The 18651-nt window shown below is 45.2% G+C and overlaps 1 protein-coding gene and 1 non-coding gene across 2 annotated transcripts; one reads left to right on the top strand and one right to left on the bottom strand.

The window, feature by feature from the left end:
• Window positions 1-9651: 9651 nt before the first annotated feature.
• On the bottom strand, window positions 9652-12131 carry Pla2g2a (phospholipase A2 group IIA). The gene is made up of 4 exons (XM_051173665.1): window positions 12084-12131; window positions 11730-11874; window positions 11390-11499; window positions 9652-10022 (listed from the first exon to the last, which is right to left on the bottom strand). Exons 1-4 carry the CDS (start codon window positions 12124-12126, stop codon window positions 9880-9882), a joined length of 441 nt encoding a protein of 146 aa, XP_051029622.1. The 5' UTR covers window positions 12127-12131; the 3' UTR covers window positions 9652-9879.
• A 4148-nt stretch (window positions 12132-16279) lies between these two features.
• LOC127213396 (U1 spliceosomal RNA) lies at window positions 16280-16436 on the top strand. Its single transcript, XR_007833628.1, has one exon. It is a non-coding gene; the product is annotated as a U1 spliceosomal RNA (small nuclear RNA).
• Window positions 16437-18651: the final 2215 nt, after the last annotated feature.

Here is an 18651-nt window from a genome sequence, read left to right as displayed (position 1 = left end):
TAAATTTGAGATAATATTTATATCTTAAGGAAAGCTGTTAAAGAGTCGAAATAAAACCAAAGATATGAGATTAGTGGCAATGAAATAGTCCCTAAATATTGATTTTTCTTCTGTCCCTATCAGGTGGCTCTTTTGACATACAACATATATTTTGTATTTTACTTTAATAAGCATGTTTGGGTTTAGAGAAGGAGAGAGCCACACTCCAACTCCAAAGCCAGCTTTAATTTTTAATTGGACAGGGAATACAAAAAGGCCATTTGCATTATATGTCTGTAGAGAACTGCAGAAACAAACATTTGGAAAGGTTTATGAAATTTTATGCTGTTGAAGATGTGACATACCAATAGGCCAATTTACTCTTTTTCTTGAGACAATTTTTGTGGGTGATTTATCCTTTTGATTCAGATGTCTCATTTGTTCACTGGTCTTCAGCTTCCTTAGCTGGGTACCTTCATTCTCCTGAAAAGACAAAAAATAAAACCCTTCACTAACCCTAATTTTGGAGAGTTTCCTTTTTGGCAAGTTATAGCTGATCCAATGAGAAGCATTTGCTACTCATATAACTTAGTTTAGACTGAATGGTCACACTGTTTGATGAACTATCAGCTCTTCTAATCAAGAGGTTCCTCTTGTTCCAACTGAACCTTTTTCAATTTTGATGGTATCCATAGCTTTTCTTCTCCTGTGTGAAACAAAAGCAAAACTCCTTCCCCAATGGAACACATATCCAGGTTTCCATTCTGAGGTCAACACATCTTTAAAGTTTACAGGCTGATTAAATTCAGTAGTTTTTTTTCTACTAGCCAGTCTCTCCTCAGCTGTTATTTCTTTCTCATTATCATTTAGTAAATTCAAAGACAATAAATCATTATGCAATCTATTTCTGTGGGTCTTTATTTTCCCTTTCTGCTTATTTAACATATTCTTTAGATTTCAGTTTGGCCTTTCTATAACTGCTTGCCCTGTGGATTATGTGGTATATCTGTAATATATTTTACAGTGCCTGCTTCATTTTCTTATAGACATATGTTGGAGTATTGTCAGTCTTAGTTTGTACAGGTATTCCTATGATGGTTGCAACTTCTAAAAATTGTGTGATTACAAAATCAGCGTTTTCAGAACTAAAGCAGTTGCCCATTGAAATCTTCAACTAATAGGTATCAATGGTATGGTGTACATATTTCAATTTTCCAATTTCTATGAAGTGCACACATCTATCTGCCAGATTTCATTATTTTGAGGCACTTTTCGGTTACTTCCTGCAGGTAGTGGAGTGTTTTTTTACAAAGAGCAAGTAGGATGCTTTTGGCTTATTGCCAAGTGATGGAAAAATATTTTTCAAACTTTTGATAATGACATGACTTTTTAAATGAAATTCTGAGGCCTCTAGCACATTTCCAATCAATAGTTGATCGATTTCTTCATTACCTTGTGATAGAGAGCCTGGCAGGCTTGTATGGGATCCAATGTATGTTATGTATTTTGGATGATTCCTATTCCTGATTATTTCTTGTAACTGAATAAATAATAAAGTCAGTTCTGTATCATCTGGTGTAAATTCAGCAGTTTCAATATTCTAAACTTTTCTGCATATTGTGAACCAGTCATTATGTTATGAGTTTCCATAAAATACATTAATACCATGAGAAAAACATATAATACTGACTTTTGGACAGAACATAAGGACTTTGAGCCACTTTACCTAAATTTTATGACTTGTATCCTGTCTTTCCTGATTTATTTGCATCAGTATAGAATATAGGGGCTCCAGAGATTGGTGTTCCCTGTACAATGTGAGGAAAGATCCAGTTAGTTCTCTTTAGTCGAATTCTTATTGTTTTTGGGATATTTGTTAATTGCTCCCCAAAATTTACTGCAAGCTCTTTTCCAAGGTTTACTTTCTGCCCATAATTTGTCAATTTCATCATTAGTAAAAGTTACTACAATTTCTGCTGGGTCTGTTCCTACTAATTGATAAATTCTCAATTTTTCTTTTAGAATCAAGTCAGAGACCTTTTTCCACATAAGTTTTTATTTTTTATTTTTTTTACTCTGTTTATGTGGTAAAAAGATCCATTTTAAGATAACATTTTCCCTCTGCATTAGTACTCCTGTAAGGGAATGCATAGAGGATGAAATAACCAGAATGCAATCAAGGTCTGTATCCAAATGATCCACACATGCATCCTGTAATTTCATTTCCACCAAAGCCAATTCTCTCTCAGATTCAGTTGTTAATTCTCTTGGACTATTTAAGTCCTTGTCACCATTTATGGTTTGGAACAAATTACTCAGTTCATCACTTTTTGCCTCAGCAGTGGGCTGTAGATTGGAAGTGCCCTAGCGATCTTTGAAGGTTATTAAGAGTCTATAATTGATCTTACCTGATTTGCACTTTCTGGGACTGAATTTTTGCAGACCTATTTTATATCATAAATAATTAATAGAATTTCTACTTTATATTTTTTCAATTTGTCATCCCTAACAAGGCAAAATTTTCTTTATTTCTTTATTATTTCTAAATTATCTACATTTGAATAAACTAATAAGATGCCATCCATGTAATGATAAACTAAAGATTGAAGAAATTGCTTATGTATTATTTCCAACAGCTGCCACACAAAGTATTGGCACAGGGTGGGTCTATTTAACATTCCCTATGGGAGAACCTTCCACTGATATCTCTTTACAGGCTGAGAATTATCAGTAACATAAAGGCAAACTTTTCTGTGTCTTTTTCTTATAAAGGTATAGTGAAGAGACAATCTTTTAAATCAATAAGTGTAAGAGGGCATCTGTCGTGCCCAACCTCGACCAGCACTTCGCAGCTCTCTACAGTTCCCCCTTTTTGTTTTATTAACGCAACAGGCAAGGGTAGTGGTCTGATCTCCAGTAACGTAGAGGACATTGTAATAACCCTGAATCCTGGTAGTCAGCCAAGTCAGTGCCACACCCGTCCGGTATCTTTTTCCTGGAGGTGGGGCCTCGGACACCAACCCACATGCAACCAGACTTATCCTCAGAGTTGCTCGCTTCCAGAGCCAACTCGGGAGTGCAGTGCTAAGCCATACAACTTGAGCGTGAAGGATCAATTCTTATTCATGACTTCGAGCCATGCCTAGGGGGACTGCCCTGCCTCAATGGCTATAAATGCCTGGACTAACCATAGCTGCATGCCGCCTCTGAGCAAGCTTCAGCCTGCAAAGGCACCACAGGCCCACGAAGGAGATAAGCAGCAAGCGGAAAGCCATGGCTCCCATTCCCACACCCTCTTTCAGATGATCCATGGCAACAGCAAGCCATGATGACAATCCGGCATCCACAGCGACGATGGCCACTCGAAGCTGTACCATTAAGTCATCGAAGTCAGCAGACCAATTTCCTAAGAGATGGTTAGACAATTGTCGTGACAAATTAGCAGCACGTGTAAAATTCTCATACTGAACGCTGGTAACACACAAGCCTGGATATCTCATTTCACATCCCAATTGGGCCAGCTGCCACAAGGTATCTATTTGCTCCTGCACCAGATCAATTCTTTGGTTCACGATCATAAGACCTCCTTTTAACTGAGCACCAATTGTGAACTGAGTATCCAAGGTGGTAGCCACATTCTTGGACAATTCATTTAACTTAGAGGCTGTCTGTACCGATGTGCTCATGGCCACAGCAGCCGTGACTGAACCCACAACTGCAAAAGAGATAGCTGCAACTATGGCTGCTGTAATGCCAAAATCTCTCTGTCGTCTAAACACCGTCATAGCACTCGGGGCATCAACAGGCACGGGAATCCATCTAGGCAAGCGTGCAACCACAGCAAGGGGAAAATTCACAGCATCCCAGCATTGGGCAAAAAAGCAGGTCATAGTATCACAGACTAACTTTTCACTATCCAATATACTACTATTACTTACAATAAAAACAAAAGGTGGCCACACACATACTGGGGTAGAAGAAAAGGTAGCATTAATATTAAATGGCCCTACCCTTCTCAAGGAAGGATTGGTGCTTACTTGGCCGCTAGGTTGAGGAGGATTAGGATTGAACAATTCACCAAAACTCTCAGAGGTAGACCAAGCAAATTCAGCCACCCCATGAACTCTGCCCTTATCATAAGGAAAGGGGACAAATCTGTGCAGCTGCCATTAATGCCGCACAAGAGCCAGAGATCAAAAGGGTTGGAAATATCCACCTGCTGTGGATCCTGATCAGTAAAGTTTCTCCCAGCAAAGGTTTTATTGAAGGTGGTACTAATTCCTGGCAAGAAGGTAAAATATCCCTTGCTTGCCCAAACAACCTCTTTTGATTGACATCCCGTCCAGGGAAGGAAACCACCTCCTTGTTTACTCGAACAATGAGGAGCCCACTTAGGCTGATGGGGTGCTGGCTTGTCAAACTCACTCTTAGCAGGCCACATCCACTTACCCAGGAGGCGTTGACCTCCCTAATGGGGCCTCCCCTGGTGGGTACATCAAACCAAGCTGCAGATTGATTAAATAACATAATGCACTGACTCTTAACACTAATATCACATAAAAGCATAGGCTTACTGTTAAAACAAAACTCCTATTTTCATTTATACTAGCAATCTCACTATCATAAGGCAAATAAGGTAAATCTAAGCTCTTATTAGTACTAAAAAATCGGGGAAACAGTTTTGCATCATAGCGTATCGGCATGGGTCTTGAGAACACCGACAGGCTCTCTCATCGTGGCTCCATCTGCACTGGTGGCTAAATCAGGCTGATGATCAACAGCAACAGCAGGCTCTTCATGTTTGTTGCACTTTCTTACAAACCTCTCCAGGACCCACAACGGTTCTTGGCAATCCTGGGGGAAAACACAAACAGACCCTCTCACCCATGCCAACACCGGATCAGGACCATGCCATAACCCGGTGATCACATCTTTCCATTTCACATAGCCTTTTAGACTCCCTCCTTGCTGCTGAGGACGATCAGCGGCAGAAAGGCCATCAACATCCAAAATTAAAAAATTGAGGGTAAAAAGGGCTAAAGATATTCTTTCCTTGGGAGTTCGTCCTTGGCCTACTCCCCCTTTTTGTTTTATTAAGCATTCTTTTAGGGTGCGATGAGCTCGCTCTACAACCCCTTGTCCTTGAGGATTGTAGGGTAATCCATGGACAAGCTGAACTTCTATTTGTTTGCAAAAGGAAGTAAATCTCTGAGCCGTATAGGCTGGCCCATTATCAGTTTTTAGCTGTTGAGGTTTTCCCCAAGCCGCCCAGGCTTCCGGGCAGTGTCCAATGACATTGTGGGCTTTTTCTCCGCTTAAAGGCATAGCATGTACCACACCTGAACATGTACATATTTCAAAGCTCCGAATTCTGAAATATGTGTGACACCCATCTGCCATATCTTTAGGGGCATTAACCCCCTAGGGTTTACCCCAACACCAAGTGGGTGTTGGTATATTATACACTGTGGACAGTTCAAAACCACCTGTCGATCATCTGCTCTGGACAAATGGAATTTCTGTTGAAGAGTCCTTGCATTCACATGAAATTGCTGATGGAATTGCCTAGCCTGATCTAAAGATCAAATTAAATGCAAATGGGCAAATTTTGAATACTTTGACTACAATTTTCAATTCCACAATTTGAAAGATCCTAACTTGCTTAGAGGCGTAGGAAAAAAGAGAGGATAACTTGGCTGTGGGGGTGGTGACTCCCTTGGGAGCACAGTCATGTGCCAGTGTCTGGAAATAGACAGGCAGGCAGGATTTTCATGAATTTGTGCCCCACACTGGGTGCCAGATGTGTATGAATTCTAATAGGTCTTAATAATAAAAATCTGGAGTCAGATAGAAGGGTAAATGCTGAAAGATCAGAGGAGTGGTCTCTCTTCACGCACGCTATTATCACTGGCTGGGGGAAGACACAGTTTTGTCGTATCTCATTCATTTTCCTCTCTCGCCCTCCCCCCCCATCCTCCACTGGAGCCACTCTATTTTCTTTAGCTGTGTGGTTCCTTGAAAGGGACTCAGTGTTTGTGTAACTCTGTGTGTACTTTTAAATTATACACAGGATCCGGCACTGCACACCACACCCCCCCTTTTTTTGTGCCAAGACTGCAAATTAGCAAAGACTCCTGGCTCCTTTGCCAAATCCAGTCTGACAGTATGACAGGCCTGAGAGAGGAGCTTGGATCTGAGGAAATAATGAAAGATCCTATGCCAAACCTTGTAGGAAGCTGGGGACAACCTGGACCTCAGGGCGCAGTTGTGGGGAGCTGAGTCAGTGGGTCCTGAGGCAGAGGATGAGCAGGGCCAGAGTGGTTGGGGCTGAAGGAAGCTGTTTCTTTTCCTTTCTCTCATTATGTAGCCTAGGCTGGTCTCAGGTTCAGGCTCCTCCTCCTCGGCCTTCAGAGTGCTGGAATTACAGGTTTAAGCTACTGCACCCAGCTAGAGAACATTCTAGACTGTGTTTTTCTTCTGTCTTGTTCCTCGGTTGTAAGATGATGACGCTCCAGAGGTGTGATAAGGTTGCCAGAACCCTTAGTTAGGGTCAGAGGCTGGGACCCGGCAGCCCTAAGGAAGCAGGCACAGACACCAACCTCAACCGTTCAATTAAACAGAGGCAACAGAGAAAAGGCAGAGACTTACGTCATCAGTATAGCCACGGCAGGAGAAACAAAGAGGTTCAGTGAAGCCTAAGTCCATCTTCAGGGTCCTGGCATGAGGAGATGAAGAGGGCAAGAGGTGTGCCTAACTAATCAGCCCTGGTCAAGGTGTGGTCCTGCCCACTGTCACCTCTGCCCTGGTCACCCTCGCATGGTAGTCTGCCAAGACATCAGAACCGTGCGAGTCAGATTCTTCCTCAGGTTAACACTGGGGAAATTCCATCTTTTGGGGACCTTCATTAAAGACTGGGCACAAGTGTCTGCCTAGGACACCTCCATTTCTGTCACAGTGACGGCTGCCCCAAATCACTGCTTAGTGAGAAACATGAGACCAAATCAGGCTCTTTCCATCCCTCCGGGTTCATTCCTTCCTCTTCTCATGTCCTTATTCCTGGGGTGGCCTCAGGATGGGGGTCTCAGCGAGTGCTGACAATTCTAGGTGCTTGTGACAAGGTGCTGAGCAAAATACCAACCCATGGTGGCAGCAAGGGGATGATGAAAAGGACGGCCTATCATCACTCTGTCCCCTAGCTAGAGTGACAGTAACCAGGAGCATAGGACATTGACTGGGCAACACAAAGCATCTGATTCAGTCCTGCCGGATCAGGGGAAGTGTCAGCTGCACAAGGCAAGAGCAAGAAACCGTCTGAAAGCCCATGAGCATAAACGCTAATTATAAAGAATGCAATTATGGACACAGGCACAGGACAGCTTGCTGGGCGTGAGGGAACACGCCTGTAGTCCCAGTGTAACAGAACGCAGAGGGTTAGCCTCTCGGTGCCTGTCTTAGTTTCTTTTCCTTTTGCAGAGACACCTCTATAGAGCAATTCAGGACAGAAGGCATGTGCTCTGGCCCCAGTTCAAGGTAAGTTCATTGTTGGTGGGGATGTCAAGGCCAGGGGAGTTTGAGGCAGCTGGTCATATGGCATCCACCAGCACAAGAAGAATGCAAAGAATGCTTCCTAACACTCAGCTCTCCGTTTTGTACAGTTCAGGTCCTCAGTCTAGGGGTTGGTGCCAACCACAATGAATTTGACTCTCCCCATGTCAATTAGCAGATAATATACACAGGCATTGTCTGCCAGGTTAGTCTAGCTTCTGTACAGTTCACATAGTGAGAATAACTGTGTTTTATTCTCCTGAGACACGATTTCCCAGTGTAGCTCTGGCTCTCCTAGAACTCACTCAGTTTACATGTGAGCTACCTGTTAGCTAGCACTGGAGGATAACACACTGCCAAAGCATCCTGAATTCAATAATAATAACAATTGCCTCTTAAGATTATTTTTATTGCTAAATGTATAGTATATATATATATATATATATTATTTGTGTTAATATATATGGTGCATGTAAGTATGAGCACACAGGTGCCTGCCACTACACACATGTTGGTCAGAGAACAACTTTCTCCCATTCCACTGTGGCAATTCTAGGGATCAAACTTGGGTTGGCAGGCTGTTTAATAAATACTTTTACTCACTAAGCCATCTTGCTGGCCCAGTTTTATCTGCACGCCCCCCCCCCCCATTCCTTTTCTTGTTTTGCTTGGATGGTTTACTTGACTCATCAATTTGGGCAGGAAGCATTTTGGGGGATGAGTTTTGAAAGGTGGTTGGCAGTCTCTGTGTGGGCGTGGCAGTCAGAACAGATTTTCCATGCCAGAGATCTTATTATTGTACAAGGCTCAGACTGCGGCATCAGGGCGACTTGAAAGGGCAGAACAACTTCATGAAGCTCTCATTCCAAGCCTCCAATCCCAAGTTTTCATTTCAGAGAAGGGTGCCTTAGGCGCCTGGGTTTCCAAGGAGTTGCTGTAAGTTGTAAGATCACTATTAGGGGTTGGGAGGAATTAAATATTGTCTCTTCTATGGGTCACAATGGCAAAGAGAAACTTTCTTCTGGGGGTTGGCAGGGTTTTAAACTATTTTATATTTCAGTTTGTCTTTATCTTGATGTAAGTATAAAGGTTAGCAGATTCAAAACAACAGACACAAATGACCGAGAGTGTTTACTTGTCAGCCCTGGTCCCAAGGACCATACCCAGAACTGGGGGCTCTCGCTGGTTTCTGACTGCTCTTTCAAGGTAAAGAGAATCTGAGGAGCTGTCGGGGCATTTTAAGGACCTGTGCAAACTTCTCAGTTTGACAGATGCGGGCGGCAGAGGCAGAGGCATCTTCGCTAGGTGGCCAGCTTTGCCCACGCCATGGCCCTGGCAGTCCTCCGGGAGAAGATCTGTGACAGGCGTGTGAGCACAAGATGCCGTCTTTAGCTATCTCTGTTTTCTTTCAGTTCAAAGTGGCTGAACCTTCACAGAAGAACTCCACTTTGTTCTGACAACTTAGGCTTCCATATCCCCCAGATTGGCCAGAGAAATGACTTTTGCCTGAGGATGGGAGGTGGGGGGGAGGAGGCCTGCCTTTGACAGGGATGGCAGCTACAGTGGTTGGACACTGCCTAATTTCTGTGTCCCCTGTTAATTCCCAAACAAACCCTAGCAGGAGGCTTTGACAAGGGTCTCTCCACTTGTACCAGAGAATCAGGGCTTAAGTGGTGGGGGACTTATGGTTGTACCCAGCTAGACTGACTGGGAAGCCTGTTCTTCTGTGTATATCAGTGTGTTTGTGTCCCGGCCAATGCCCACATATACCTATATATGCACGTTTATGTGTGGTGGCTGTAGATCAAGCGCTGGTGTAGGACCTCAGGACACCATCTATGTTGTTTTTGGAGGCAGGGTCTCTCACTAGCCTGGAACTTGCTGGTTTAAAGAGACTAGCTGGCCAGGGAACCCAAGGATCCACCGATTGTAAACAAGCATGTGCTTTATGTATGTGGGTTCTGGGGGTTGTAGGTCTTCATGCTTGCATGGTAAGCACTTTATGGACTGAGCTATCTCCCCAGCCCCAAAGCCTGTACTTTTAGCACACATACTTTTTATCAGTCTCACTTCACATTAAGAGAGCACACAGTTGAAAATTACTGTATTCATAAGAAACTCCCAGGACTCTCTTTAGTACTTTGAGGCAGGAAGTTGGATGCCAAGGGGAAATTGGGCATGGGCAATCTGTCAGTCCAAGGTAGATGAAAAATCAGCCTGACTCATCAGGCTTTGGAGGCTTATTCTGCCATGCCTCTAGGGTGGGAGAGGGGTGTTTGTCACAGGGGGAATTTGGCTGGGTTGCAGAGGGGAAATAGAGTAGACAATGCCCAGACATCGAGGAAGGCGGTTCTCTCAGCACTTAGGAGACTTTCCACTACAAAATTTGTTGGGATAGAATTGATACTTCAAACTGTAGCTTTTCCGGTTCCGGGCAAAACATTCAGCGGCAATTTTATCACACTGGCACAACTGTTTCCTGCAGGAGTTCTGGTTTGCTGAAATTAGAGAAAGTAGACACTGAGCTGATGGTTGTTAATATCCTGTGGCTGCTTGTGGGGACCTGCCTGTTCTGATAAAATTGCTAGAGCTGCTGGGAAGGCAGAACCTCATCTGATGGGGACACAGACGCCAAGCCTGGCACTAACAGAGGTTTGCTTCTCTTCCTAGACACCCTCTTCTAGTTTTCATTGTTTTGTTTTTTTGTTTTGAAAGACAGGGTCTGCTGGCCTTGAACTCTATGTACGTGAGGATGACCTCAAACTTCTGATCTTCCTTCATCCAAGTCCTGAGTTCTGGGAATCCAGGCATGCTAAACATGCCTAATGTATACAGTGCTAGGGATGGAACCAGGCACTTTTGTACTTTAGGCTAGCAGTCTGCCAACTGAGCTACATTTCTGCCTCTCCCTCTTGCCTCACTGGCCTTGGGATGGATGGAACTGGTGAATACCGGTGTGGTCCACCCTCCCTTTCTCCTAGGCCGGTATTGGTCTTAAGGTAGCATGCAGCTGTATTCTGAATACAGTGCCAAAAGAGCAGGTCAATAGAAGTTGCTGGGAAGTGATCGTTTCCCTTCTCCAGTGTGTCTTAGTGAGAGAAAGCCACCTGTGGTTGGAGGCTAGGGAGATCTTGGAGCTATCCTGTGTCTTATAGTCTAAGCACAGATGTTGGCAACAGCTCAGAGCTCAGGAGCAGGCCTGACCCTGGGCTTAGAAGTTGCCAGACTTGGCACCACACTGCTCTAGAATTCTCACAGGTTGTGACCTTTCCAATCTGACCATGGCCCTTTCACACCATGTGCCACTCCCCTGCAGGCAGCATGGCCCACTGGCTCCCCCTCCCTCCTGCCCATCCGCCCAGCCAGGATGAGCTCTCTTTTGCAAACATCTTTCTTGCTGTTTTGGCAAATAATAGGTCCCTGTTGCTGTCGTCCAAAAAAACCTCTCGACAATGGCCAGGACGACCTGGCTTGACCTTGTCCCTTCCTTGTCTCCCTGCTCAGACTCATCCTCACATGCCCATTGGGCAGCACAGAGTGGCCTGTGGTCCTCTTTGACCCTTTGACCATGCTGTGCCCTATGTGTGCGGTGGCCCAGCCTTCCTCTCTGGCTGTATGCCTCACTGACTTTCAGGATTCGGCTTAGATAGTGCTGCTTGCAGGATCCACCTCAGGCCCCAGGTGTGCAAAGGTTCTTTCTGCCTTCCCGTTGGAATCTTCTGTGAGGGTCTTAAAGCAGGGATAAATTCCCCTTCTCCTCCAGGAAACTGCCCAGGATTTGTATGCTCAAAAAAAAAAAAAAAAAAAAAAAAAAAAAAAAAAAACCACCTGAGGGAAGCTTGCAGGCATCTTGGGTATTTCTTACCAGAGCAGGTGATTTTGCCCCCTGGGTGGCTGAACTTGTAGGTCAGAAATTTTGTGCCACAGCCCCTTTTCTGCAGACGGTAGTAGCAACAGTCATGAGCCACACAGCACCTGGGTGGGGGACACTGGTTGAGGCTGCCTTCTCACAGCCCTGCAGTCCTGGCACCTCAGTACTTCCCTTGACCCTGGACCCTGAGCAGAGACTCAGAAATTCTAGAGCAGAGTTTGCAGTGACCTGAATATTGTGCTGGTGGGGATTCACCAGGGTGCTGAGTCAGGGGTCCCAGCTGTGCCTTGGTTTCATCCCAGCTAGGGCTAACAAAAGATAGGGATGTCCTCACCGATCGGTTGCATCCTTGGGGGCTCCACTGCCACCCACGCCACAGTGGCAACCATAGAAGGCATAGCTGCTATCAGGTCTCTTTCCCGTCTTTAGCCAGATCATTTGCCGAAACTCGACAAGGCTCCCTTGGACCTGGATTGGGCCTGAAAGGAAATGGAGAAATGGCTGAGGAAGGGCAGTGAACCCTGTGCCCCTCCCCTGCATTAGCGTCTCTCTACTACCTTCTCTCCCCACAAATGGATGCCTTCCTCTTCCCACTGTGACAGGGCTGGGGCAAGGGAAAGTAAAGCTGGAGGATGGGGTGTCTCGCTCCTCAGACCCCCACCCTGCTGAGTTCAGAGTCAGCTCTTACCAAAGGCCATGATCAAGGCTGCTAGCAGTAGGAGGACCTTCATGTTGTCAGTCTGTGAAGAACAGTGCAGAAAGACTGGCCTGGGCATTTCCTCCCAGGAGTCTCAGCCTCTGCCCCAGGCCCTGCTCTGCCGTCTGACTTAGCAACCCTGGAGCAGAGATGTGCTCTTGCATGGGGTTAAGACAGAATATATGGAGAGTGGCTTCTGACAGTGTGTCACACATGTCACCTCTTGTCCCTTCCTGGCTTTATGGAATATGATACATTACCGGGACCATCCTTGCACCTCCTTCATTCCTCCTGGGAGACTGGACTTGTTCCACAAATTTGAGAGGTTGAAGGCAAATCCTCTCCTCATTAGATACTCTACCTGCTTCCTTACATTAGATTCAAGGCTTGAGAATCCCATCTATGGAGTCTCATTGCCAACATCTTTGTTTCTAGCTAAAACTGCACATTCTCTTTGCAAGCCTTTCTAACCCTGTGTAGATCACACATATACACACATGCTCTTGATTCTCCCTCAGCACCTTCACAAACCCTACAAAATACTTGCATACAAATACTGCCTAGTACATGTTTACACGATGGAGGCTCACATGCACACGCATGTCCATGTGCACACACATGCATGCGTTCACCTATACAACCACTCAAATGCAGCCACAAGGCAGGTGTTTCTGGGTACTTACCTCTCAGATGATGCAGCAGTTTCTTGTTCAGGGGCCTGTCATGTTTTCCTGAACTCCAACTGTCTTTAAATAGCGTTTTCTTCTGCAGGGTTGGGGGTTGGTGAGGCACGGGGATGGAGATCTGGGTGTGGCCAATAATGGCCTCATAGATAGACATACCCAGTGCCCTTGGAAATCCCCTTTTTTCTCCCTCATCAACTGGCAGGAGGGCCATGACGGCTGGAAAATCCTTCATACCTTGGGTTGACACCATAATAAATTCCTGCTGATTTTGAAACCTCCCCAGCTGCTTGAGAAAAATGATCAGTTCCTGGAGAAGGACCTTTCCATAATCCAGAATTGGTGTGGCCCACAGGTCACCTCCCAGCAGGCACATCCAGGAGTGGGCAAGGACTTTGTCCAGGGCTGGGACTGAGAGTGTTCACAATGTTCCTTTCTCCTGATCACTTGTGACATTTGGGCATAGGAAAGGGGACACTGAATTAGTAGTATTTGTTCATTTCATCCATCCACCATTCAGTCAGTTTCAGAAAGTACATGCTAAGCCCCGTGAAGAGTCAAGGCTGCACAAACTTCTTGAGGGTGATGAGGATAATGCAGGAGTCCAGTTCTTGGTATCCCCACAGTCCACTCCAGCATAGGGAGGATTGGATGGGGTGGATTCTCTGCCCCACACTGCCCAGCACCTCTATATTCTCTTCCACCTCCCCTCTATGGTCCTCCCCATCTCTCATCCCATATGATCTTCTCTGTGTTATGTATCTGTGTTGTTCCTGTGCATGCAAGTGCATGTGTGTATAGCCATGTGTGTATGTGTGTGCATGTGTGTGCAGCCATGTGTGCTGCTGCGTGTGTACATTTGTGTGCAGTCATGTGTGCAGCCATGTGTGTAACTGTGTGTGCACATGTGTGTGCAGCCATGTGCACATGTATGTTCAGCTGTGTGTGTAGTTGTTTGTGCAGGTATGTGTGTAGCTGTTTGTGCAGCTGTGTGTGCAGCTGTGTATGGACATGTGTTTGCAGCTGTGTGTACACACGTGTATGCAGGTGTATGTGGACATATGTGTGCAGCTGTGTGTGGAGTGTAGAGACAACCTAGGTCATTGTTCTGCTCCTGTCAACCTTGTTTTTGGAGATAGGGCCTCTCGTTGACCTGGACTTCACAAAATAAGCCAATCTGTTTCTCTAGCCAGTCCCAGGGATCTGGTCACCCCCCCCCCCAGCACTGGATTACAAATTTGTGCCATCACACCTAGCTTCTCTACATCAGTTCTGGGGATTTGAACTCATGTCCTTGGGACTGCACGGCAAGCACTTTGCCAACTGAATCATCTCACCAATCCCACATGAATTTTTAAACCTGGAAAAATCCAGGAGATGCTCTTGATTTTCCCCATCAAACTGCAGCCAACACTGTCCCTCCTCGTCCTCATCTCTTTGGTAGTGCACTTCTAAATGATCCTGGGTTCAGATGTCTCTATTCTCCAGGCTTCAGGGATACAGTGATTCATGAGCTTTAGTTCCTTATGTAAATATCCCCCCACCACCCTCCAAACTTTGCTAAGAGTAAGTTTTCTGTTACCTTGTGGCCTTAAGTAAACCAGAAGACTCCAGTCCTTCCCACATCCCTACAGTGAAAGCTATGGGGGTACCAAGGCACTCCATCTGTCCCTTCTTCTTTCCAGCCAATGATAGATGAGTATCATAGACCCGCTTAGACATGAGCATGGGCTCAAAGGGTCACACCCAGGCTGGGACCAACCCAAATCAGATGCAATTTGTTTCCTATCTTTGCCATCTTGGAAGATCAGGAAGGTGGAAGCAGTCTTCTGGGACACTGAGTATTGCAATGGAGGACAGCTATTCTGGAACATTCTGGTATCCTCAGAGGATCTAGTGTGAGTAAGAAGTGAAGTATTTTAAGGATAAGTGTTTGATAAACAAGATCATTGCGTCATTGTATAGTTTATACCATGAGCCATTCAAGCAGATGTCTTCCTGAAAATTCAAATTTACATCATTTATTAAAAGGCAGATTTTCTTCCAATATGACACTGGTTGAATGGTGTCTCCCTTTCCTGACCTCACTCGATGTTCGATCCTTGAAACCTTAGACTAGGACTCCATTCGAAAATAAGGTCATTGCAGATATTGCTGTGCCAGCTTCCCAGAGCCCCAGACCAGCCCAAGGAGCCAGATGATTCCAATACCAATGCAAAGGTTTTTTTTTTTTTTTTTTTTTTTTTTTTTTTTTTTTTTTTTTTTTTTTTTATTGTTCAAGCTGGCCAGCTTGGATCTCCATGGGGGGTGGGGGTAGGGGATGAGATGCTTTTAAAGGGCAGACCACAAATTTCAGAGTTTCCATAGGTACAGAGATTTCACAGCGTACAAAGTTTCCATACAAGGTCATCATGGATCAAAGAGAACAGTAACTATCATCCATTTAGGTAGGTCAAGAAGCCATTGAGTTCTCTGTTCTCTCAAGATAATGGGGCAAGGGAGATATTGACACAGTTGGGGGATGTTGACACAGCTGGTAGTGGGCTTTCTTCTTTTAGTTATTAATTTTCCATCACAGTATGAATAGTTAACACAACGCCATCAGAACCCTGACCCTATATACCTTGATGTCTTTATCCAAAGGGGAAATGTGGGTTCAGAGAGGTGTTCACAGGGCAACACTTCTACCACCCAAGGAGGATAAGATGCCTGCAAAGTACAGAAGGTAGGGGAGTCCTGGAAAGATTCTCTCTGAGCCCTTACAAGGCCTCAACCATCTGGGCTCCTCTGGTCTCTACCTCAGAGCTCTGAGCCAATCAGTTTCTGCTACTTCTGTCAGCAGGGAGGGAGGTGGAGTCAGCACTCCAGGAAGTGTAGCCTGGATACTTCCTTTCCCCACTTAGAGCCTTTCACCCAGGTGAAGCCAGATTCTTGGCTTTTCCATGGATGCCTATCAGGCCAGGCCAGCAATGAACAGGGCTCATCGAAGAACTCTTAAAGCATAGACCTTAAGCACAGAACTTACCAGACACCCAGGAGAAAATTGAGACATCCTTCCTTGGCCCCATGTGTTTATAATTTCCATCACTTGGTGTAATTCACAGCAAGTCGAGAGGGCAAAGAGTTTCCTTTCATGAACAAAGTTGTAAAGTGAATTTATAACAGGTGTTGATAGGAATAAGAAGTGCTAAAAATCAAGGTTAGAAATCACTTGGGCCCTAAGCAGGCATGGTTTAATTTGTCTTTAACATTTTCAGTTGAGATGTCATTAGGAAAAAAAATAAAACAAACAAACAAACAAAAAAAAAACCATCATCTCATGGGCAATTCTGGCATTATCAGTGGTGTGGAGCTTCCTGGCTGTGCCAGTAGGAAGAACAAAACAACCATATCAGGATGAAGGGTTTCCTTCTCATATCACCCCAGTTGTGGTGATGCATCTATCTTGCATCATTTAGACTACTCATTTGGGGGGACTTTACTGTTACTAGAAAGATGCAATTAATACTTACCTGCCAGGGGAGACACCATGACCATGCGGGTGGTTTTCTCAGAGACGCTTATCCACGGCACCCTGGGTGTACTGTCCCTCTGCCAGTTCCCTAAATGTGAGAATCTTGACTATAATTTGTGGCAGTGGGAGAGCATTTATGATCTCCCATAAAAAACAACGAAAGAAAGAAAAAAGAAAAGAAAGCAGTAATGAAGAAATGCACCGTTCAAAGCTCCCTGCAAGCTCCTGCCTGCCTTTTAGTCCAGATCCTCCCCTGAGCAGCTGATGGAAGCCTACATCAAGGTTGAGGGAGATCTAGTCCCCTTCAGAGGCCTCATCCCCTGGGGTGGACCATCCCACTTTGGTTCAACCTTTCAGACTCTGGAGCTCTTACTACCCAATAGGCAGATGCTGCCTCCCACTCCATACATCCTGGTGGCCCCACCATGTCCCAGCTTTAGGGCTGCATCAACACTAAGGACCCTGGTGACACCAGATGGCATTTCTTATATCTTCAGAATGTTTTTCTCAGAATTCTGGCCATTAAGTTATGTTCCTTCCACCGATGTCTACCCTAAGCTCTTAGACATTATTGACCAGGACAAGATGCCTGCTCAAATGGGAATCACATACTGGTCGAGAGTGATGAAGGCAAACATTTACTCTCTGATGAACAGACTCAAAAACCCTCAGGAACATCCTCACAAACAAGATGCAACAGTAGGTTAAGAAGGTCACACCCAGGACTAAGTGGGATTCATCCCCAGAATACAAGGATGGTTTGGTATCTTCAAACTGATGAAAAATGCATTGTGTGTCAAGGGAGAGGAGGAAGCAAAAGCCATCCAGCCATCTCAACAGATGTAGAACAGGCATTTCTTAAGATACAATCTACTTTTATGATTTAAAAAATCCTCTCAACAATTAGATAAAATGCAAAATCTGTTTATGAAAACGCCTTAGCCAACGTTCTAGCATGGGAAGCTGAAACTGTTCCTGAGACCCAACAAGAACTTGCCAATCATAAAGAGGCAGGGCAGAGAGAAGATTGGGGAGGTGGGAGAGGGAAAAGAAACCCTGTGTCCTGAGATCTGGCTGATTTGTCTGTCCTGCTGGCAGACTCAGGAAGCTCCACACACCTCAGGTAAAGCCAAAATTGCCCGAGGAGATGATGGGCACTTTCCTTAAGCCATCACAAGCCAAAACCATTAAAGGTAATGAGTAAACTGAGCAAACGGTGCCTTTTCTGGACTCATAGGACTTGCAACCCCTATAAAAGGAAATGCTTTAACCTCTACCTTGCTGTGAAGGGTTTTCTCCTAGTGATGGGGATTACAAAGCCCAGGGATTCCATGTGCAGCCATGGCCAAGACCAGGGTGACTCTCCCTTGAGAAGCCACGCCCACACTGGGGTCTGTCTCACTCTTCCCCTGGGCACCTGTGCTTCAAATCTAAGTCAAAAACCCCTGTTAGTGAAGTCCGGCTCTACACCACCCTGAAATTCTTTTCCATGGTGTAGCCAGAAGCATGGTTTTACTTCAGTGGGAAGTGGCTGATGGGGGAAAGGATCAGCTTGGGCTGCATGCAGCCATGTGTAACCACTTGGTTAATGTGATGATGTATGTGTTAGTGGGACAGAAGACAAATGGCAACCCCAGACGGTTGGTGTAGGCTGCTATCCCCAAAACACAAAGGGGAGAGATAAGCAACGGTGGGGGCAGGGACAGGGGACAGGGGGACGTGGGGGCAAGACAGACAGACAGACAGACAGAGAGAGAGAGAGAGAGAGAGAGAGAGAGTTTTAAAGATTCAGATTCCCCATCCTGGCATAGCCCTAATGGTTTCCCTTTGTACTCAATCTTCCTAAGTTTCCATGGTTTCACAGTATGCCACAGGCTGGGGACCAGGTCTTCACCATTATGGCTTTTTGTTGTTGTTGTTGTTTGTTTGTTTGTTTTTCAAGACAGAGTTTCTCTGTGTAGCCTTGGCTGTCCTGGAATTCATTCTGCTTTTCCTGCCACAATGGAGTGTATCCCCTCATACCAGGAGCCAAAATAAATCCCTCATTTCTTTATGTTGCTTTTGTTGGTATTTGGTCAGAGTGTCTAGAAGAGCAACTGCTCCATTTTCTGTAGCTACAAATGTAAACTCGGATGGTATGTGTGCTGGCTAGTTTTTGCCAACTTGGCACGAATGCATTAACCTGGGAAGAGAGAATGTCAACTGGGAATTGTCTTAATCAGACTGGTCTCCAGCATATTTGTGCAATATTTTCTTGATTAGTGATTGATAGGGGAGGCCCAACCCACTGTGGATGTTGCCATCTTGGGGCAGGTAGTCTTGGGTTATAGAAGAAAGTGAGCTGAGCAAGTCATGGGAGCAA

Source organism: Phodopus roborovskii, unplaced genomic scaffold (assembly GCF_943737965.1).
Source record: "Phodopus roborovskii unplaced genomic scaffold, PHOROB, whole genome shotgun sequence".
Taxonomy (NCBI): Eukaryota; Metazoa; Chordata; class Mammalia; order Rodentia; family Cricetidae; genus Phodopus; species Phodopus roborovskii.
Note: the sequence above shows the minus strand (reverse complement) of the source record. Positions and strands in the feature narration are given on the sequence as shown.